The sequence below is a fragment of the Lagenorhynchus albirostris genome, chromosome 17 (genome assembly GCF_949774975.1).
Source record: "Lagenorhynchus albirostris chromosome 17, mLagAlb1.1, whole genome shotgun sequence".
NCBI lineage: Eukaryota > Metazoa > Chordata > Mammalia > Artiodactyla > Delphinidae > Lagenorhynchus > Lagenorhynchus albirostris.
The window spans coordinates 66,808,680-66,831,385 of record NC_083111.1 but is presented as its reverse complement, the minus strand read 5'-3'; the positions used below and the strand labels follow the sequence as shown (position 1 = coordinate 66,831,385).

General features: G+C 38.9%; 1 protein-coding gene across 2 annotated transcripts in view; it reads right to left on the bottom strand.

Moving 5' to 3' along the window:
- FAM91A1 (family with sequence similarity 91 member A1) overlaps positions 1–21,845 on the bottom strand; it is a 43,042-nt gene extending 21,197 nt beyond the window's left edge. Inside the window, exons 1-15 of one of the 2 annotated variants that reach the window (XM_060127237.1) lie at positions 21,543–21,845; positions 15,037–15,121; positions 13,876–14,027; positions 11,958–12,015; positions 11,188–11,255; positions 10,515–10,628; positions 9,184–9,274; positions 8,706–8,768; positions 5,433–5,539; positions 4,872–4,910; positions 4,198–4,310; positions 3,656–3,771; positions 2,698–2,807; positions 2,301–2,387; positions 130–262 (exon numbers count right to left, since the gene is read on the bottom strand). In XM_060127237.1, the coding sequence (XP_059983220.1) occupies positions 130–262; positions 2,301–2,387; positions 2,698–2,807; positions 3,656–3,771; positions 4,198–4,310; positions 4,872–4,910; positions 5,433–5,539; positions 8,706–8,768; positions 9,184–9,274; positions 10,515–10,628; positions 11,188–11,255; positions 11,958–12,015; positions 13,876–14,027; positions 15,037–15,121; positions 21,543–21,614 (1,408 nt within the window). In that variant the 5' untranslated portion in view covers positions 21,615–21,845. Of the gene's footprint in view, positions 1–129; positions 263–2,300; positions 2,388–2,697; positions 2,808–3,655; positions 3,772–4,197; positions 4,311–4,871; positions 4,911–5,432; positions 5,540–6,771; positions 6,813–8,705; positions 8,769–9,183; positions 9,275–10,514; positions 10,629–11,187; positions 11,256–11,957; positions 12,016–13,875; positions 14,028–15,036; positions 15,122–21,542 lie in introns of those variants that run through there. The other variant, XM_060127238.1, reaches the window with a different exon arrangement.
- Between the last annotated feature and the right edge of the window lie 861 nt (positions 21,846–22,706).

The window sequence follows — 22,706 nt, the reverse complement described above, 5'->3', positions numbered from 1 at the left end:
AATTCAATGTGCTATCTACACAAAATGTTTTAAATAAGTGATGATTAAATAAGTGAGCATGACCTGTTTAACTTCTTAGAAAGAAGTTCCACAGGATCATGTCTTCAAAATCAAGTATTTTTATCATACCATAATTGGGTTGGTCTGGCTGTGCAGTTTGTGCAACTAGATCTTTATTATGACGCAGAAACAATATTGTGTTTCTCAGAGTGAGTGCATGATCAAAGTATCTCTGTGCTTCTCCTTCACCAGTGCTCTGAACCTAAACCAAGAGAAAACAAATTTTGCAACAAAAACCACTCTCATGCCATTCATTCTAGTATATAACCATACAGTAGAGATATTAAGATATTTAAAATCAGTAAATCAAAAATTTGCCCAGGCGATTTTGAAACAAATATTAACCCCAATCGTGGTTGGGCTTCCATGTGACTATACCTTTGAAGATGACAGAAATTACCCCAGCAAGTAAAACCAACAACTTCAGCAACGAAGTAATGCTGAATTGTACCATTATACGTTGTATGTTCCATATATGATTCAAATAAGGTGCTTTAAAAACTCCAAGATGTATATATTCTGTTTCATCCAGAAAAGTACTCCAATCCATGGTCACCAATTATGCCATTATCTTATCACCCTGTTCACAACTTTGCAAGGAACAATGGCATACGTGATTCAACACAGCTGTTCAACACTGCTGAACATACAGCTTAAAATCACTCAACAAGGATTCACTGAGTCCCTATTATGTGCTATGACCTCTCTAGGATGTAAGGAGAGAGTGGCGGACAAAACTCCTGCCTTCACTGGGTTTACATGTATGCTCTTCTGACACTGAGTCAGTCACCTGTTTAATATGTAAAAACATACACATTCCAGAAACAACACAAAAAACAGAAGGAAAGGTCTACAGGGGGAAATAACGAAATTAGATTTGCATGCAATTAATAAGATCAACTGATTAATCAAGATGAAGCTTAAAAAAATAGCTAAGAAACTATTTTTAAAAACTAAACTTCAGGGCTTCCCTGGTGGCGCAGTGGTTGAGAGTCCGCCTGCCGATGTAGGGGACACAGGTACGTGCCCCGGTCCGGGATGATCCCACATGCCGCGGAGCGGCTGGGCCCGTGAGCCATGGTCGCTGAGCCTGCGCATACAGAGCCTGTGCTCCACAACGGGAGAGGCCACAACAGTGAGAGGCCTGCGTACCGCAAAAACAAACAAACAAAAAAACTAAACTAAACTTCAGACTAAAGGGCTTTCCCAAGAATGGTATGTGGTAAAAAAGAATACAGATATATAAAGTGTAAAAGGGATCTTCCAATTTGCTATACATGATAGAACACTAGTTGAGGTGAGAAAAATAAAAATCAGGAAAACACGTTAAAATGTGCTAAATATAAAAAATTTACTGGCAAAAGATGATACACAGTAAGATATAGGGTTAAACAAGATATTAAAAGTATTGAGGAAATAATAAAAATATGAAGATAAAAGATAAAGAGACAAATTAATAACAAGGATTATCTCGGGCACTAAAAAAGTAAAAATCCTATGGAGAAGGGGGAGTGGAAAAAAATGTTATGGTAAGTCTCTTTTCTGAGATGTAAAGGAAGTACAAAATCATAAAAAATTCTCTAAACATACATGAGTTCACCACTAAAGCACAAAAGTTACCAAAATTATTAGTCAAAGAATAGATTAGGCACACAAACTGCTTGCATAAAGAAGTGCAGAGAGCAGAATAAAATATCCAGGGAATGAAAAACACCAAAAGGGCAATCAAGATTTAGAGCTAAGGAAAACTAGGTTGTATTCATGAGGAAAAAGACGGTTAAGAACAAATATGGCTGAAGTCTTCAAGATGCTAAAAGCGGTAGTGAGAGTGGACATAAACACGATACCCAGGGACACTGTTCCAGATTTAAGGTAAGTGGAACAAAAACTTCAAATAAAATTGCTTAAGAGTAGATCTTAGAGTCATACTGAAAAAAAAAGTTAAAGGCTACTTTAGAAAAGTGCAATTTAAAAAATTACACATAGACTTAAGATTTCTTCATTATATCAAATTATGCTAACAGCTTAGATGAGGTAGACAAATCACTGTTTTTAAATCACAAAATTCATTCATCCGCTCAATATGTTTAAGCCTAAATGCCTGCCATGGTATTACAGTGCGATGAGGTAGCAGTGAACAAGAATATACGAAAAATCTACATAATCAATAACTGATGTTTTATCAAGCAAGAGAAGATTGCAAATGCCTTGACATCCCATAATAAGCTATCTAGATTTACCTTTTCTAGTTCTATAAGAAAGCTGTCCAGAGACTCATCTGAGAGTTTGCCAACTTCGAACATTGTGACTGCATGGCTTTTCAAGTTCTGCAATAAAGAAACAAAACTAAAATGTACCTTATTTGAGCCTATTATTAATAAGTTGTAGTTTTCCCTTAGATTTATATTACGCTTTCCAATACATTTAAACTTAAGGGTGGGTGAGGAGCTGATTTTTCTAATAACAAAAGTAGCCCTCACTAAAAAGTTCCGACATTCCTCTAAGGAATATAAGACAAAGGCAGCTGCATTTTCCGGAAAAAATCTAGTACTTAAAAAAAGATATAAAAGCACTGAATTATTTTATATCTAATCTTTATTTTAAACATTTTCGTATTTAAACAAGAATCTGACTTACTGGTGAAAGGTTTCCCATCATTAAAAAGGCAGTAAGAGTTGAGTCAAACAGGAATGCAATACGCTTTGTATATCCTGTAGACAAACTCAAACTGCTTATACTGGCTGTGTCTGTTGGGGGAAAAAAAATCATAGTTTAAAAATCAAGTAAGTGAAAACTGTTCTTTGCTTATCATTTGGAATGAGAAAGTATTTCATTTCAGCTTCATTTAATAATCAGAAAGTACATAATATAGGTAACACTGTAGTCACAAGAGGTCCCAATCCTAACTATCTCCAACAGAGATAAAAAAAGTTAAAGTTCAAAAAAAAATTTTTTTAAAGGCACTCACTTTTGTAGTAAATTTTTTGAAAATCAGTAATAAACCAAGACTTGATCACTGTCAGATCAATAAGACTACCTAGCCTAACCTCTACAGACAAGTCACCTGGCTCAGGTAACAGAGCTACTTAGGGTAGGAGCAGAAGCCCATGTTGTGTGCCCCTCTCCCCTCCCAACACAAAGCCACGTGCAGCCCGCTTGCCCACTATGCTTTGCCTCCCTGTGTGCTTAGCCCAAGCAATGGCCTTCCTGCACTCATCAGCTGGCACGCTCTTATTCATTCTCAACCCAAAAATCATCTTCTCCATGAAGGCTCCTAAACCTCTCTAGGCAGAAAGAGGGCTCTTCCTCTTTGCGCTCCACAAGCACCATAATGCTTCTCACACTGTGGTGGTTTTTATGGTTATACTCTCCAGACTTAGTTTTTGGAAGGAAACTACCATATTCTTGTCAATTTTATACCCCTAAGATCTACCACAAGGTCCAACATATGGGTAAGTACTCAAAGACTACTTTTGAATGACTGAAATCCAGAACAAACCACAAAATAATTGTAAGCCTGGAGAGTTTGCTTTATGAGTGTATGTGCAGACACATGGCTTATCTACAGACAGACTCAAACTGAGTTACTGCTAACCTGGATCTTCTTGACTATTTGTATCAGTGTCAGTAGCCGATGAAGCTTCTTGTACAGGACTCCTACTCTCCCCGCCATCCCATGATAGAACCATCTTTTGTGGATCTAAAGTACTCCTATTAATGAAGAATACATTCACTTTTTAAAAATCATATAAATGATCATATATAAAAACAGCTACTGAAGTCAGTACTTAAATTATGAACATCCACCTAAATCCACTCTTACATTCAAGCCCCAAATTGAGACAGTCCCAAAATACTCTGCACACACAGAAAAGGTTCTTAACTAAACCCATGGATAGGCTTCAGGAAATTTGGGAATGTTTAAAAATTATATGTAAAATATTGTATGAGCTTTTCTCTGGGGAAAGCATTTTAGTTTTCATCAAATTCTAAAAAAGATTACCACACACACAAGATTAACCACCACTAATATATATATATGGTTCACCTCACTTGAAAGGTTGAATAAGTAAAATTTTTGTATGTAAAGCAATGCTTTTTTCAAAAAGAAACTCTCCGACTAAATAAATGAGTTACTTTAATCTGTTTACGGATGGAACATTCTTCCACGATGAATGAAGTTGATCCAAATTTATTACTTGTCCCTTCTTATGGGCAAACCCCAATCGGCAGTACATTGACACAGCATTCTGAAAGGAATATAAAGGAAATGAACATCTGAAATAAACTAGACTTCAGAATGTTTGTAGAGAAAAAACTATTACGGACTATGCTTACAGTGAGCCTCAAACATTTTCATCCCATAACTAGAAGAAAAAATTTTCAGTAGGCCTAGTCTTCCACTAAAGTCTTCACATATGTAGGAGAGGGAATGCTCCCAACTGTCTGGCCTGGCCTCCCTAGATCCACCCCCAAAGAAGCGGAAGTTGTTGCTTATCTGACTTCATTACAAAATACTGTGACTTCACTACAAGACACTGCTACAAGACACTACAAGACACTACAAGACACAAGTCAGGCTGCTTTCTGGTGGGCACAGACCTGTGAGTACAGCTTTCACTCCCTGGGATGGAATACTGGTTCAGGGTTCTTATTTTGCTCTTCTCTATCTTTGTAAGCACCCTGACTGTGCACACTTCCTCTGACAGCTAATAAGAATCTCACTGCTTCTGTTTCTCAGTATCAAGACAAAAATCTATAATCCATTCAGTATTCCTATCACAAGTGAAGAGAGTATAAAAATTACATACCTTAACCAGGGATAGGTCTATCTCAAGAACATTTGCAAGCTGGAAAATAAAATTTTAAAAATATTTTACATTCTAAGAATCATAAGCATATTACACAGTTGTAATAGACCATTTGACCATAATCAGAAAAATTTAAATTATTAATAACTGAGTCTGAATAAATTTTGTAATCAGAATTTTTTTCGTTCCATATCTCTAAGACACTTAGGGGAGTACAAATCCAGGCAGTGACCATAACAACTGAATTACTTAGCCTGTAATTTCGTCTCATTCAAAATAAAAAAAATTTCCAGATCAGTCAATTGTCTACAATGCTTTTATTATAAAGTCATATACAGTTATTTAACCCATTCATAAGCTATTAACTAAAAAAATTTTAATATATATACGCAAGAAGTAACTTAAGAATAGTGAACTTAAGTATATTAATGGTCCAAGATCTAACCATGGGTGGACTTTGAAAGTATTTTAATTATATCATTAAATAATTTTATCTACTTTACACAAACTTATTTTATAATCTTGAGGTTAAGTTCTTTCATAAGATGCTATCATACTTACCTCTGCAACATTAGTATGCTCATCTATTGAAACAAATATCTTATAGAGTAGAGTTTCAAAATAATCACCTTGCACTCGATTCATTACAAAACCTTCAAGAGGAGGAACTAAAATAAACAAAATAGACTTTTCTCAGTGATGTAATTTTATAAAACAAGAAAGTTTAATTCAAACATCTAATTGAAAGAGACCTCCAACTTAGGGACTGAATCCAGCTTTTGATTCATTTTACCAACTCCATAGCAAGTTTTCCTAAAACTCCCAAAGTAAGGTCATATGCAATGCTGTCTACACAGAGTGGACTCTTATGGCAGAGCATAAATCCTACAAAGAGTAATTTCATCCCCATGGACCTCTCAGTGTTACTGAGGCAGAGAAGTGCTAGAGGCATGGACTTGGTAGAACGGCAGGGGCGCCGGTGCTGCTCCAGAATGGGGAAGCCCGCCAAGGGTGTGTTTCTGATGCGTCTAGGGCAGCAGGTGGCTGGTCTAAAGCAGAGAAGCAAGAACTGCAAGTCACCATGCTATCCAAAACCAGGTGGACAGAAGGTACTGGTTCTCTGCCCTCCACATCATCCCTGCTCCATCCTGAGAAAAGGGGAAATTCATCTGCGTGACTGCCACATTTATCACTGGTGTAATTTGCTCTTTGGGGCTTTCTATTCTGTAACCTCCTCGATGGGAAGAGGGTCAAGACCTTCCACACAAGAGGCTGCCTGATCGATGCTCCCCACCTGTTTACTCATACTCACTTCTCTCCACCTCTTTGGTCCAGATGCTCTAACCCACTTTACTAGAGTGCTCTGCCTGGCCAACAATAAAGAGGCACTATGCTTTCCTTTGCCATTCTCCCCTGTGGGCACACTTCCCCTGAAAACATCGTGGGAAGAAGGCGTGTGCCTAGGCCATAGCAGGATTTGGGTGTCCCTGTGTCCTCTAACCCTAACACCATCTAACTGCACCCAAAACCTAAATTATTCCCAACAGAGAGATATAAGACAAAATTCAAGTGGTCAAAAAGAAGGCACTGTGAAGAACCACAATGTATACATCAGGATAGGCTATCTACTTTACAGCTCTGGCTCATGTCATTTTTTGATTTAGTGTTACCCATATTTCCAATCATCCAAGGACTGTTAAGGATCAAAGGTTTCTTTTTAGAAATATTTTAGTAATCCCATTTTTTATATAATTAATTCTTTTCCTACACTCTCAGCTGTGTGAATACGAAGTGTAAATGTTTACTGAACGCTTACTAAGTGCCAGACTATACTACTAGCTACTTTATATATACAATTCCACTTAATCCTCTTAATGTTAAGAGTTGTTCAAAACTATACCCTATCTTAGAGATGAAGAAATAAGGCAATGGGCTTCCCTGGTGGCGCAGTGGTTGAGAGTCCGCCTGCCGATGCAAGGGACATGGGTTCGTGCCCCCGTCCGGGAGGATCCCACATGCCGCGGAGCGGCTAGGCCCGTGAGCCATGGCCGCTAAGCCTGTGCGTCCGGAGCCTGTGCTCCGCAACGGGAGAGGCCACAACAATGAGAGGCCCGCGTACCGCAAAAAAAAAAAAAAAAAGAAACAAGGCACTAAAAGGTTAGAAATACACAATTTACATCTAGGCAAAAAGAATGAGGCAACTCTACATAAAGAGATATGGAATAGTAGCAACGTATAATTAAAAAAGCAAAGTATGAGCTGGATACACCACCTGCGTAAGAATAAAACCACACAAAAAAGGATATATACATATATGCCTATGTGCATAGTATGTTTTTGGAAGAATATACAGGAAACTTAGTGGCGGCTGAGAGAGGAACTGACTGGTTAGGGACAGGCATGGGAAGCAGACTTTTTATACTCTTCTGTAAATTTAGTATTTTATAATCATAATTACTGCCTACTCAAAAAATACATTAACAAAAATAAAAATAAAGAAAAATACCTGGAAATAGCAAAAAAAGTTATAGAAAAAAAAAGACAAGGAAGGCCTGGCCATAAACACATGGTAACACAAATAAAAAATAGAGGTCAGGACACACTAGACTATGATAACCTGATATGAGGAAGTAGTGCTGTGAAAAGCCCCCAACACTCATTGTTAACAGTAAGGTCCCTGGGGTTTTGTGACACTTCGTATTTGATTACACAATATCTTAGAATGGTAAAAGATATCACAAACAAGAATAATACCTAAAAGATATGATGGAAAACACACTTATAATACATAACCTTAATATAACAAGTGCTTCTATAAATTGGTAAGAAATCTAATCTAGAGGAAAAAAAGCCAAGGATGTGTCCAAGAATGTTAACCACATCACCACTGAGGCAAATAAATAAATAAATAAAATAAAAAAGAATAAAATATTTAAAAAAGGAAATGATCTAAACAACCAGCATAGGGAAATGGTTTACTAAATTGAAATATACAAGGGTCTTAATATTGATTTAACTTGGGGAGGTGGGTGAAGAGGAAGGGAGGAAGAGATAAAGATAAAAAAGATGGTAGTGACATGAAAATATAAGACACAGATATGTCAGGTAAAAATGAAGAACAAGGACTTCCCTAGTGGTTCAGTGGTTAAGAATCCACCTGCCAATGCAGGGGACACGGGTTCAAGCCCTGGTCCGGGAAGATCCCACATGTTGCAGAGCAACTAAGCCCATGCGCCACAACTACTGAGCCTGTGCTCTAGAGCCCGTGAGCCACAACTACTGAGCCCGTGTGCTACAACTACTGAAGCCTGCGTGCCTAGAGCCCGTGCTGCACAACAAAGAGAAGCCACCACAATGAGAAGCCCGCACACCGCAACCAAGAGTAGCCCCTGCTCGCCGCTACTAGAGAAAGCCCACGCGCAGCAACGAAGACCCAACGCAGCCATAAATAAATAAACAAATAAATAAATAATGTAAAATGAAGAACATATAATTGTATGATATTACTGAATATATGTAGAAACTTATGCACTGAACAAGGTTTAAAAAGTGACATAAATGTATAAAAACACTGGTTTGATTTAGGATTGTGAGAAATTTACCTCAGATTTCTATTTTAATACAGTGCTTACACCAACAAAAGATAAAAATGAAAGGAATTTAACTAAAACCACCTCAATGAGTTGCAACGTAATGAGGAAGAAATGTTTTTCTTTGAAAAATTCTAACATCAAAGATCCCAAGATGATATGTGTCTAACCTAACAGGTGACACACAGTGCCCAGCACCTAGTAGCCATTCAAAAAACATTGAGAAATATTAGCACATATTTACCTGCTATACAACTGTCATCAGATATTGGTACATCCAGATAAATAAATCCTTTGTTATATAAACCTACAGAAGCAAAAGTATCTTGTTTTAGATGAACCAGTAAACACTGTAGTTTAAAAAAATAAAATAAAAACTTTATTCCTGATTTTCTGTAAAGATTCTTAAAACTTAATGGTATATGAAAAGGAAAAAAGAAAGATTGAAGAAAAAAAAATTACATCAAAGCTTTCAAATCTTGGTTTCCCTCAAATGCTCAGAACTGCAAAAGTTTTCTTATGATTCATTTGTATAAATTTCTAATCTATGTGACTAATTATAGCCACACTGGAAAACAATGGACTAAGGTCACATTTCAAACAATAACATTCCTTAGGAAATATTACTGTTCTTACCTAATTGATAAATAATTGCTATAAATTGCTGATGGCTTAAAATAATTTTTTATGTTGACGAAAGACCATTTCTACTAACCACTTACTATGTACTACATTGTAATCTAGTGATCCAGAGAGCTGAGGGCCTGCATCAATGATCTTATCAATAGCGCATTTCTCGGGCAAAGTGCATATCTAGGAAAAGCAAAATATTTTCAATTAGGTCCTGTCCAAATTAACTAACTGGTAAGTTTCCTGAAATCTATTCATGTTTAAACCAATGATTATAAGTCATTAGTTGAATGAACTACATATTTTTTTCATTTTTTACTCTAGAATTCAAACAAAAAAAGCCACACACAACCATCAATTAAGGTGCCAAAATATGCTACCAACAGAACTCATACAACAAAGCAATTTTAAGTGCCAATACTTGCTGGTAAGTAACGTGCTCACTAATAAATAGTAATATTGACTCATCTTCTTTGCACTGGAATCTGATCCATTTGCTGATTCTGGATCTCTCAAACCAGAAGTTCATTCACATGCCACAGGATTATTATCACTGACAAGATCACCATCTCATGACACAGTCTGACATCTCTGCTCGGAAGTAAATGCACTGAAGCAGAATTTCTAAGCCTTGCACACACTGGATTTATTCTGTCCTTGGAAGTAAAACAAAATGCCAACTAAAAAAAAATCCACACGCTCACTTAATTCCTTCAGCCACAGGGATATGACTGGTCTCTAGGCACATCGTCTGCTATTCCACCTTTTTCCCCTAAATCAACATCCCTTCTAAAATGTATAAAGCTTATAGCAAATGTGGTCTGACCACTGGGAATAGTATTTCCCTTGATCTTGACACTATTCCCTAACAAGCACTTACCACTTCAGTACAGCAGTTCAGCACAGTGATTAAGAGCACAGCAAACTGCCTGGGTTATAATCCCAGACCTTTACTAGAACTGTGACTGGAGCCATTACTTCACTTCTCTGCGCTCACTTTCCTCACATGTGAAAGAGGCTACAAATAATACACAGCTCTGGGGTTGTGATGAGACTCAAATGAGACAATATAAAAAGCAGCTGGAATAGTGCCTGGCACACTGAGCACACAGCAAGTCCTCAAAAACCGTTGGCAATACTATTGCTGGTAGCTGTGGCATCACGTCACTTTACATGAAACATGTAAGTAAAATCCCCAGATGACTGTACATGAACCAAGTTAAGTCTCCCTGATGACTAAAGAGTATTTTCAAAAACTTCCAATATTCTAGCCTACTAAGATCATTTACAATTTTGAATTTAAGTTTAATTTCCTTCAGGAAAACCAACTAGTGTTACTTTTTGTAAAAAAGTTATGTAACTATAGTTAAAAATTATAATTTTTAAAATAAAAATCCTATGTTTAACTTTTAAAGTTATCTACCTTTATGTCATCTTCTGTGATATATGCAGCCTGCACCACCCACCATGCCTCTATGGCAATTTCCACCGGCTTTACTGGTAGAAGATCACGGGCCGTTTTCCGTCTGAAAAATTTCTGCAATGGTACAAACATCAGAGCATTTGCAATCTATCTAAAATTACTACTTTCTTTTTTTATTGATAACAGTATAACAAGACAGTTTCCAACAGACTAAATAAATATCTTTTAAAATTCTCATGTTTTAAAATCTAAAGTATTCTAGATATACTGAATGGAGAAAGTCATTCTTAAATTATTTCAAAGTAAATTACTTCAAAACACTATCATTAAATCTGGATCTAAATCCAGAAATTCAAAGGAAACCCAGGTGAAAATGCATTTGTGTACTGATTTCACCCATGAAGTGAACCCTGGGAGTGGAATGAGCAGGTGAAAAGACCAGAAGAGCAAAGTTAATTTTTAAAAATAAATGAAATGTCTTATGCCTTAGATATTTTTAATTCAATAATCACTTAAGCTATAACCTAGAGATACTGATGAGTTGTTTCTGTATTAAGCATATTTTATTTGATGAAAGAAATCATAATTCATTATTTCTACTACTTAAAAATTTAATCAGATTGTGTGATAAGGAGGACAAGAAATTTGAAGGGAAGGGAAACAACTAACTTACTTTTGACGATCTACACTGATTCATCAGATCAATGTACTGGTTCCTTCCTATGCCAAGAAGCCTTAGACCTAAAAGAAAGAGCCTTTCCTTTAAAATCATTTAATACATCTTGAAATGTCAGTACACTCACAACCTACTAGGAAAAAACCTTTGACTTTCATTCCTCTTTTGATTACTGACAGATGATCAATATCAAATTAAAAAGAATTCTTCAAACAAAATATAAAAGACAAGCAACTGGGAGTGGTGAATTCAAGCTGACACTTTGACAATGCTAACTGAGAAAATTTTTAAAAAGCAGAAGTCCTCCCAATTCCAGGAAGTCAAAATGTACTTCTCAGCAAAAGTTTCTTCTTAACACAACAGAACTATGTCACATTTCAAATACACACTTCATTAAAATAAGCATAATAAAACACCAGCAAATTATGTTAGTAACAACCATATATCATGCTGCAAAAATATTGTGCACAAATTTTCTTTCCTCATTTGGTATACACCACAGCCCAAGTAACAGAACTTCATTCTCTAGAAATACAGAGACTAGTTCCATTTTTCTGATTCTACCACTCCAAAATATTCTCTTAGACACTTAGACTAAATCTTATACTTGACTTGTATCACCTGATAAAATTCCTATCAATAATGTTGCTTGCTGTTCTCATCTTTCAAGTCTTCCAGGTTAAAAGCACAATAATGAAAGGCAAGAGCACGCATGCACAAAGACACTCTAAACATTGCCTCGTTCTTCAGCATAATTAAATACTTACAGTCAGCAGCAGTGAAATTGGGCAATGAATCATAACTTTTCTCACTGTTCATAATGTCCTTTTAAAAAGAAAAAAACGTAAATGTTAAGCGCAAAATGTCCTTGCCACAGGAAGCACTGAGATCAGAGCCTGGCAACCTAGAGCGTGCATGTCACAGTGTGGCATGTACCACGAGGTCCCAACCTAGCAACTGAAGGTCAGGCTTTCAGGTCTGGGTTCCTCACAGAGCATTATGAAGCCCAGACAGTTGCCCAGTAACCTCTGCCCTGTGGAAGCTATGCAAGGAATACCTCTCTCAGAGTTCAGGGTTCCAGGCTCTCCACACTTCATACCTGATCCTAGACTCCTACCCTAGGATTAGAGAGAATCCCGAGAGAAGGCCCAACAGTGTGTCATAGCTCTATTAACAAGCATCCAAGACAAGCACTGCCGACAAAGACCTTAACCGCTTAGCAGCCTCTGCTCCTCCAAATCCCAACCAGCAACAGAGTCAAACTCAGTATCCAGCTTCTTGCAACCCTCATCTGTTTCTCCAGTAATAAACCAGCTGTTTACTGTGGGGATAAGACCCATTTTTAGCCCAGGAGTTATACCCAATGGTATAAAAACAGATACCAGAGAACAGCAAGCACATGGATGCACTGAAAGCTAGTAAATGGGACAAAACCTCACTCTATTATCTCCCCCAAACCTGTGGATAACACCAGAAAAATAATCAGAGAGACAGCAACAAAACTATTCTACACACTGCTTAGCTGCCACCTTCATTATGCTACCCTGGTTCTAGGGAAAGGGACTGACAGAAACCTGGGCGGCCAGGCCTCAAGCTTTACTTTGTATTTCCTCCAAAACAGGGACACAGGAGACATGGGACTATAGAAGTCCCTGTGAAGAAGGGGCTTAAGGAGACAGGCAAAGGGAGCTCCTGTGAAGGCAGCCACATCCTAAAGGGAGCTAACCTCACTGCTACTGCAGGCGCCCAACTCCTTCAGTTCTAGGCTTCCCTCTGCTCTTCAAGTGGCTGGTGAGCCCAGAACAGTAGCACTCAAATAGAATTAACAGCAAATGAATACTAGATAAATACTGCCAAGCTTTACATAAAACCCACTTAAAAACAGTATATAGGGGCTTCCCTGGTGGCGCAGTGGTTGAGAGTCTGCCTGCCGATGCAGGGGACACAGGTTCGTGCCCTGGTCCAGGGGGATCCCGCGTGCCGCAGAGCGGCTGGGCCCGTGAGCCATGGCCGCTGAGCCTGCGCGTCCGGAGCCTGTGCTCCGCAACGGGAGGGGCCGCAGCAGTGAGAGGCCCGCGTACCGCAAAAAAAAAAAAACCGCCAAAAAACCAGTATATAACTACTATTTAAAGCTATTCAACACAGGCCTAAAAACTGCCTTTGGAAAAAGGCTAACATCTAAAAGTTAGTAATCACAGAAAGATTAGCAACCAGGACTACTAATACAATTCTATTCTTCTGAAACATGCATTATATAATGTTGGGTCTATATCATCATTTATTCTTTCTACAGTTAGAAAACAGCTAAATATATTAAGCTTCTCTGAGCTCAATGTTCAATTCTGTCACCCACATTTTCAACCTTAACAGTGTATTAAAAGCAATAAATTTTATACAAACTGTGCTAACATAAATGGCTGATTAACGCTACAACAGCACAAAGGGTCAACAACGTCTTCAAGAACACAGAATAAAGACAGATACTTTCCTGCCGAGAAAACACTGATAAGGACAACTACTTGCACAAGTGTGGCTACAACAGTTAACTATTAAGCAACCATCTTTTTTACACTATAAACTCAGAAACAATGTCCACCGTGGCTGAGTGCTGGTCATCATTCACAAAGTGTCCCCGACATGAAGTCCCATCCCATCCCTGAAGATTCACGTACACTGTAAACTCACCTCCATAATCCCAGTATAATATAAAAATGGTGTTATCCTCAGGCCCTTTACCATGATATCTGATAAATGGTAAGGGTACAGCATGAGATGATCTCGACTGTACTTTAAGAGTTCCTCATAGTACTTGCGTTCATCTTTCTTGACATGTTTAACTGGGAAAGAAAGGGAAATTCTCCAGTTTTTTTTCAGATCTTATACTTAAATATAATTATAAATGCAAGGAGAAACACTTTACAAACTAATATTAATTAAAAAGAGAAGTATGTAAATTGGAAGAGAATAAAACAATCTAAGTTGGAACAAAGAAACAATTACACCACAAGCAACAGACTTCAGAGTATGTAAGTAAAATATATGGGACAGAAAAGTAAAGAAATAATTCTTAACAAATAAAAGAGCAAAGAAAGTGAGCATGGAATGTCTCCCCCCAAAAACATAAGCTGTAATCCATCCAATCCCTATGATACTTTACAAGACAGCCAATCTGAATGGCCGTTTTCTATGAAATCAAGTCTATTTTTAAACATTATTTGCTGGTTTCTGTGTTTTAAATGTAAAAAAACCTCTGATTTCCATGGAATATGTTTTCATAGAAAACCTATCTCTGAACTACTATGCTTAAAATAAGAGTAACAAATGGGAGGGAAGACTAGCAGGGCAACAGAATAATCAAAGTAATCTGACAAATAAAAAGCAAACATTTTTTAAAAAGTTTTTTTAAAAAAATGGAGCCAATTATGTTTAAAATTTGTTCCAATTATTATAGAAAGAGTCTTCATTAAAGTTGTATTATTTGGAAAATTTATAGAGACCAAAACAAAACTCAAAGTCAAAATTCATTAAGAAGGAACGTACTTCTTTTCTGGCATATTTTCTCACTAAACTAAAAAGAGGACAACTGAATCAAAATTAATATTCTATAGGTAAAATGAATCTATAAACAGTACTCTAAAAAATAATTTTCATTGGAATTAGAAAGAAGAATCTACTTGCTAATGCAAATTATTGTTAGGTGTGATGGGTCATTATAGAATTTATTAAAGGCTGTACATGGAAAAATTTCAGTACTATGAAATATATAATAAAAAGATAGGACAGATTTATGAAAATGTAATTCAGCAGTAGTCATTTCTACCTCAATGTAAAAATGTCTCTACTTACCTAAGTTATTTCTGTATCGTAACTGATTGCGGATACTGTACAGGACAACCTGCTTCTCATATTCTCTCTGTGAATTTCCAAGACTCTAAAAAAAATTTCAAATAGATTTAAAATAGTTTCTAAACTAAACAACAGTACTTTTACCCCATAAAATTTCAATACCATGCCCCCTAATTTTATCCTGGAATCTCTAATTTCCAGAACTGAGTAAAGATTTTCTTAAATTTTATCATACAAACTTTCCTGCTATGGTATTAGAGCAAAAATTCAATGTGTTTATCTTCAGTCTCCCTTTCTAAAAGGATTTACTGAAATTATCTAAAATATTTAATATCAAATAAAAGAGCAGTCTGAGAGCATAACTTCACTTAAGTTAACAAAAAACTAAGTTCTACTAATAAAGATTTCCTTCTTTTCTTTTTTTAAACATTTTTACTGGAGTATAAATGCTTTACAATGGTGTGTTAGTTTCTGCTTTATAACAAAGTGAATCAGTTATACATATACATATGTCCCCATATCTCTTCCCTCTTGCGTCTCCCTCCCTCCCACGCCTCTAGGTGGTCACAAATCACCGAGCTGATCTCCCTGTGCTATGCGGCTGCTTCCCACTAGCTATCTATTTTACATTTGGTAGTGTATATATGTCCATGCCACTCTCTCACTTTGTCCCAGCTTACCCTTCCCCCTCCCCGTATCCTCAAGTCCCTTCTCTAGTAGGGTCTGTGTCTTTATTCCTGTCTTGCCCCTAGGTTCTTCATGACCTTTTTTTTTAGATTCCATATATATGTGTTAGCATACGGTATTTGTTTTTCTCTTTCTGACTTACTTCACTCTGTATGACATCCATCCACCTCACTACAAATAGGTCCTCACCTCACTAGGTCCATCCACCTCACTACAAATAACTCAATTTCGTTTCTTTTTATGGCTGAGTAATATTCCATTGTATATATGTGCCACATCTTCTTTATCCATTCATCTGCTGATGGACCCTTAGGTTGCTTCCATGTCCTGGCTATTGTACATAGAGCTGCAATGAACATTGTGGTACATGTCTCTTTTTGAATTATGGTTTTCTCAGGGTATATGCCCAGTAGTGGGATTGCTGGGTCATATGGTAGTTCTATTTTTAGTTTTATAAGGAACCTCCATACTGTTCTCCATAGTGGCTGTATCAATTTACATTCCCACCAACAGTGCAAGAGGGTTCCCTTTTCTCCACACCTTCTCCAGCATTTATTGTTTGTAGATTTTTTTGATGCAATCCCTATGAAACTACCACTGGAATTTTTCACAGAACTAGAACAAAAAATTTCACAATTTGTATGGAAACACAAAAGACCCCGTATAGCCAAAGCAATCTTGAGAAAGAAAAATGGAGCTGGAAGAATCAGGCTCCCTGACTTCCAACTATACTACAAAGCTACAGTAATCAAGACAGTATGGTACTGCCACAAAAACAGAAATATAGATCAATGGAACAGAATAGAAAGCCCAGAGATAAACCCACACACATATGGTCACCTTATCTTTGATAAAGGAGGCAAGAATATACAGTAAAGACAGCCTCTTCAGTAAGTGGTGCTGGGAAAACTGGACAGCTACATGTAAAAGAATGAAATTAGAACACTCCCTAACACCATACACAAAAATAAACTCAAAATGGATTAAAGACCTAAATGTAAGGCCAGACACTATCAAACTCTTAGAGGAAAACATAGGCAGAACACTCTATGACATAAATCACAGCAAGATCCTTTTTGACCCACCTCTAGAGAAATGGAAATAAAAACAAAAATAAACAAATGGGACCTAATGAAACTTAAAAGCTTTTGCACAGCAAAGGAAACCATAAACAAGACCAAAAGACAACCCTCAGAATGGGAGAAAATATTTGCAAATGAAGCAACTGACAAAGGATTAACCTCTAAAATTTACAAGCAGCTCATGCAGCTCAATATCAAAAAAACAAACAACCCAATCCAAAAATGGGCAGAAGACCTAAGTAGACATTTCTCCAAAGAAGATATACAGATTGCCAACAAGCACATGAAAGAATACTCAACATCATTAATCATTAGAGAATTGCAAATCAAAACTACAATGAGGTATCATCTCACACAGGTCAGAATGGCCATCATCAAAAGATTTCCTTCTTGACCGTCTCCAATTTGTGTAGATGGATAGATTCTTGCACCTACATTTATTTAAATTTAAGAATGGCCACTAAGGACAGATCCCCCTCTGATGACTACTTACAGTTGAGGGCTATGATTATTAAAAATTAAGATTCCTGGAGAATGTACACTTAAAAAATACCTCTAAATACGATTATTTCTTAAAAACGTCATCTTATGTCCTCATCAGAAAACACTTATGACAATTTTAGAATTTCCGATATATTTTTTAGTGAGCAAAATGCTTTCTAGCTGTGAATTTAGTGTTTTAAGTCCAAAATTGGGTTCTCATGAAAGCAAAGAATAAGTCTGTCTGATTATAGTTAACATGATATTCAATGTGAGACCATAAACTTAATTTAATATACGACTGCTATCCCCCTTCTAATTACTAGCTATGATCTTTCCAACACACTATAAAATAAGACATCTTAAGAGATTAATGACAGTTATTAAACTTCACTCATAGGTTTCTGAAAGCCAAGGTAAAGGTCCATGCACATACTTTCACGTAAGGCCGTCTTCACAAAACAGATGAAACTCACATCTGAGTAAACTGGCACACAACTGGAACTACTGGTGGGTAGCATTTTAAGAAAAAAGGGGCATAACGTGAGAAAACTAAAAATCTTTCTTCCTGCATCTAGATTAATTGATTTATCACAAGTTGAACCATAAGCCACACTACTGCTGAAATGTTATGTGCTGACATTATTTTCATCCATTTTAACATCACAAGAAGTTAGGAGTAAAGTTCATTGTAGAGATACTGCTCTCCTATCTTTTATGTAGCACCAAAACCAGGGCCAGTATTCAAGATATTTAGGGGATTCAAAATATTAGGCTTTCTGTAAAATTTTAAAGGATCTCCTCTAGCTCTACTGCCAAATAAAAGTCTCTTTCTCAAGGAACAGAGAACACACACACTCACTCACACAGCAGACAATTTGCTAAAATCTCAGCAACTTCCAAACTTGAGGATTTACTCTTCTGTTTCAAAATAAGTCCCTTAATTTATTCTAACTTACAACCGTTTTCTCCCTTTAAAACTCTGTTCCCAGTAACTCCAGGATAAAAAGTGTAAATCAAGCCACTTACACAAAATATAAGGTCCCCATTATTTATAAGTTAATTAGAGAATACAGTATCTACTAAACATCTAAGTCTTTGCGCTAGTCATTAAGTAATGACTGGTCCTGATCGATACAGGTGCAGACACACAAATAACTAAAAACTGCATTAACAGCTGATTTTATTCTTCACTACCCTTGTACATAAAATATAATTGCTTTGTTCACAAAGATTCTTTGGCTTCTCTTCCACGCCCACCCCAATTTCCCACCATCCACATTTTAAAACACTGCTGCCACTACAGGAGGCAACGAAAGAAAGGTCATTTTACTGGGAGACAGCGCAGACCCTGTAGAAATTCCCACCAGGTCTGACAAATGAAGCTGGGCTGCAGATAAAAGGAACTAAAACAGACGGAGTGACATAGAAACCGGCTGTAAAACACCCACTGTGGATCAGATGATGCTAAAAGCATAAAGAATTCTTTCTAAAGCTTTTGCTACTACAAACCCCAATGTGCACCACCTCCCCCAAAACACACAATAGTTTTTTTTAATTGACCCTCCTTGGAACTTCATCATAAAATTTCCCTTCAAATAAAACTATGAATTGTTTTGAACAATGAATACTGGTAAACTACATAGAAAGATTCTGAAATAATGGCCTGATCCAAAACTTTTTAATGTATTTCTGAAAGTCTAGTATAGCTCACACCATGTAAAAAATTTTCATCTCATTTATATAAAAACTATTTTTTCAAATATTTTTTCAAAAAAAATCTGAATCACCTTCCACCAGCTTTCAAAACTGGGAAATATGAGTCACTTTCAAATTAAACTCATCAAAACTTACCAGAAACTCTTATCAAAGTACTTAGTATCTGTAACACCAAAAACCAAATTCTTTCCACACAAGGACTATTCCCCACTTTTAAACTGACTAAGCTTTAGCTCCTGGAAAAAAATCTCAGACTGATACTATCACTCATTCACTGCAAAAGTATTTACTAAAAGCCAACTAAGAGATAGGTGCTCAAAATACAAAAGCAAAAACAAGTAATGTAACCAGAAAATACAACATAGTGGGGTAAGTGCTATGGGTGAGAAATACAGTGCTGGGGCAGCACACCTGAGGGTCAACTACTCCAGAGATAGGTCAGGAAAACCTTTCTAGAGGAGTTAACATCTCAATTCAAAAAGAAGCAACATGTAATCTATGGAGACAAACAGAAATAGGACTGGGTTTGCATTTTAGAAACCTCACCACAGTATAGTATGAAGAATGGATAGGAAGGTACTTTTCTGAGTGCTAGACACCACAGAAAGCTGATGTCCTAATCCAAGGTAGACCTAGGGAAAAAGAGCAAGGCTAGAGAAAATCCATGAAGTAATTTGTACAGATGGGTTTTGCAACACCTTCTACAAGCGAAAGCTTATCCTAAGCTAAAACACCAATTCTTGTAAGTGATCTCACCAAAAAAAGTTTTAATTTAATGTCATGCTTGTGCTTAAGTATAAAACTGTTCTGAGATTATTTTTAATAGTCATGACTAAGGTTTGGAAAGGTTTTTGCCATATGTACAAAATAGATAATAAGAACCTGCTGTATAAAAAAATAAATAAAATTCTAAAATTCAAAAAAAAGCCTTTTCCCAATACTAATTAAGATCAATTATTTCTGTTGGACATAACTGAATCATCCATCTTTCTTTTATTATGTTACATTTATTTTTGTGAAACGAAGAGTAGAGAAAACACGGAAACAAAGGATTGTTGGTTCTTCCAGCTGTCTTGCCACATGCCACAAAACCCTAAAAACAAAAAGTGCCCATCAAAGCCCTCATTCCAGCTTAACAAGAGAAACTTAGTCTTTCAGGTTTAGAGCTTTCTTCCTCCCATTCAAGATTAACGTCACATGGGCAGCCACTGCCACCCAAGAATTCTGAGTTCCTTAAATTTATCTTTCCACTTCCTTGTATTTTTGGTATCTTGAAGTGAAAGCGTTTTCCCTGCCACACAATGCACCGCCAGAACCTTAAATTATTCATTTCCTGGAACTAAGACCCCAAGCTGGGAGAGGAGGCAAAGTAATAATCCTTATACCATCACCACCAACAACCCAAACTTTCCAAATATGCCAGTGTCCAGCACCAACGGAAAACAGAATTTCACTCTCAACCAAGCAACACGGCGGGAACTTGAAGGTCCATCTATAACCAGAGAGAAAAAGTGCCTTCTATACAGCACATATCACTTCTTCATAATCTTTACCACCGCTCACCATATTATGTATTTATTCATTTATTTGTTAACTATCTTTCTTTACTGAAACGTAAGCTCCATGAAGACAGGGCTTTCCCGTGTTGACTGTTGCAAATGACCCGCACCTAAAACAAGGCATAGCACATAGTAGGTGTTCAATAAATATCTGTAAAACAACTGAGTAAAAATAACACTCAAGCATTTGAGAACTACCTCTCGGACAAAAACCTCCTGTCGCTCTCTTGTTGCAACATCTCTAATAAACTCATCTTGTTGACAGACTGAAGTCCAACAAAACAAAGTCCGAAAGCCCTTTAAAATCCGGCCCTGACCGCTACCACTCCCCACGTACTCACCAAGCCCCACTGCCAACCACACCAATACACCTCCGGATTCCGGTGATGGAGGAGGTCGCTCACTACTCTCAAAGCACGCTTTCACTCGTCCAAGCTTCTTAAAATGACTTTCCCTCTCACTGGAAAATCTTGAATCCCTCTTATCTATCTCTTATTCGTCCTTTAAGGCCCAATTTAAATGCCTCCCCTACACAACGTCCTGACACTCCCTGGACGGTTTCTGACGCCCTCCTCTGCGCGCTCGCATATACTATCATGCAGGTTCGTGTGAGCTGCTATCAGCCTGTAACGGATTCATGTGTTTCTCGTCCCTTTCCCACCATCCCGCAGTTCTGGAGATCAAGAGCCGTGTTTTAAATTTGTTTCGAAGGTGCCTAGCGCAGTGCCCGGTCGAAGGGAGTCTGCGTGCGAAGGTGGCAAGCGAGTCCACTGGACACCATTCCATCCCATTTCGAAACGGCCCCATCCTGCCCCTGTGGCCCCAGGACCGTCCCCTCCTCACCCGCGGGCTGCGGGTAGGTTATCCCAAGACCCTGGGCGGGGGAAGGCCGGGAGCCAGCCCAGAGGCGCCAGCCTCGGCCCCGCGGGCTCGGCGAGCAGGTGACGGCGGGGCGGGACCCCAGCCCCAGGTTCCATACCTGCCTCACGTTGGCCGGCAGCTTGCTCCAGGGGTAGTTGTGCCGGATGTGGAACTCCACGTCTATGTTCATGATGCCGGGAGCCCGGGAGGGCGGCGGCGGCCAGGACCGCAGCTGGAACGACGCCTCCCGCCTGCCCGCCCGTAGCCCGTCCGAGGAGCCCGCGGGAGGCCCCACGCCTCACACTGCGGACGGCCCGGGCTGCCCCATGGCCTGGGCTCCCGACAGCTCGGTGCGGCCCGGGCCACGGGGCACGGGAGCAGAGGAGACAGAGAACCGGACGCCTCGGCTGCTCCAAGTTTCTTCCTAGTTTCGGCCCGCCGGAAATGGCTTCGGGCGTGCGTCACTTCCGCCCGCCGGCGCGAGGCCGGGGCGGGGGGCCGAGGCCGGGGGGCGGAGCCCGGGACCAGCCTTCAAGCCCTCTGCCTGCAAGCTGAGGGGCGGGACAGCGAGGTAGAGCCGGCAGGGACCCGGGTGGTCGTGCCTTGCTCGAGCGCTCCGTGTCCTTCTGTCAGTCTCTGGATGAATTAATTGGGTTTGTATTGCCATTGCTGGATGACCCACTTTCCCCCAAATGCGAGCCCGGGTGGTCCTGGAGCAGGCGGTTACAGGCGCTGGGGGAGGGCCGGCCAAGAAGCAGCGACTTGGGAAGGGGGCCATAGTTGACTTAAAAACGGGCAAGAGGGCTTCCCTGGTGGCGCAGTGGTTGAGAGTCCGCCTGCCGATGCAGGGGACATGGGTTCGTGCCCCGGTCCGGGAAGATCCCACGTGCCGCGGAGCGGCTAGGCCCGTGAGCCATGGCCGCTGAGCCTGCGCGTCTGGAGCCTGTGCTCCGCAACGAGAGAGGCCACAGCAGTGAGAGGCCCGCGTACCGCAAAAAAAAAGGGCAAGAACGGTGAGGTCCCGGGGGCTCTTAAGAGCCAACCCCGAACCGAGGCCAGGTGGAAGGGGTCCAGGCTCTTGAAGGAAATGTGTAAGTCAGAGCTTTCCCCCCAGTGGAGTGGAGTAAAGGTCTAGCGATGCTTCATCCCCTCCTGATAGCTGCTACATCTTATGGAAGAGGAACAGTTGGGCTCTCCTTCAGAGCTCCACATTCTTGTTTTGTTGCGACCCGGTTGGCGGGATCTTAGTTCCCCCACCAGGGATTGAACCCCCTGGCCCTCT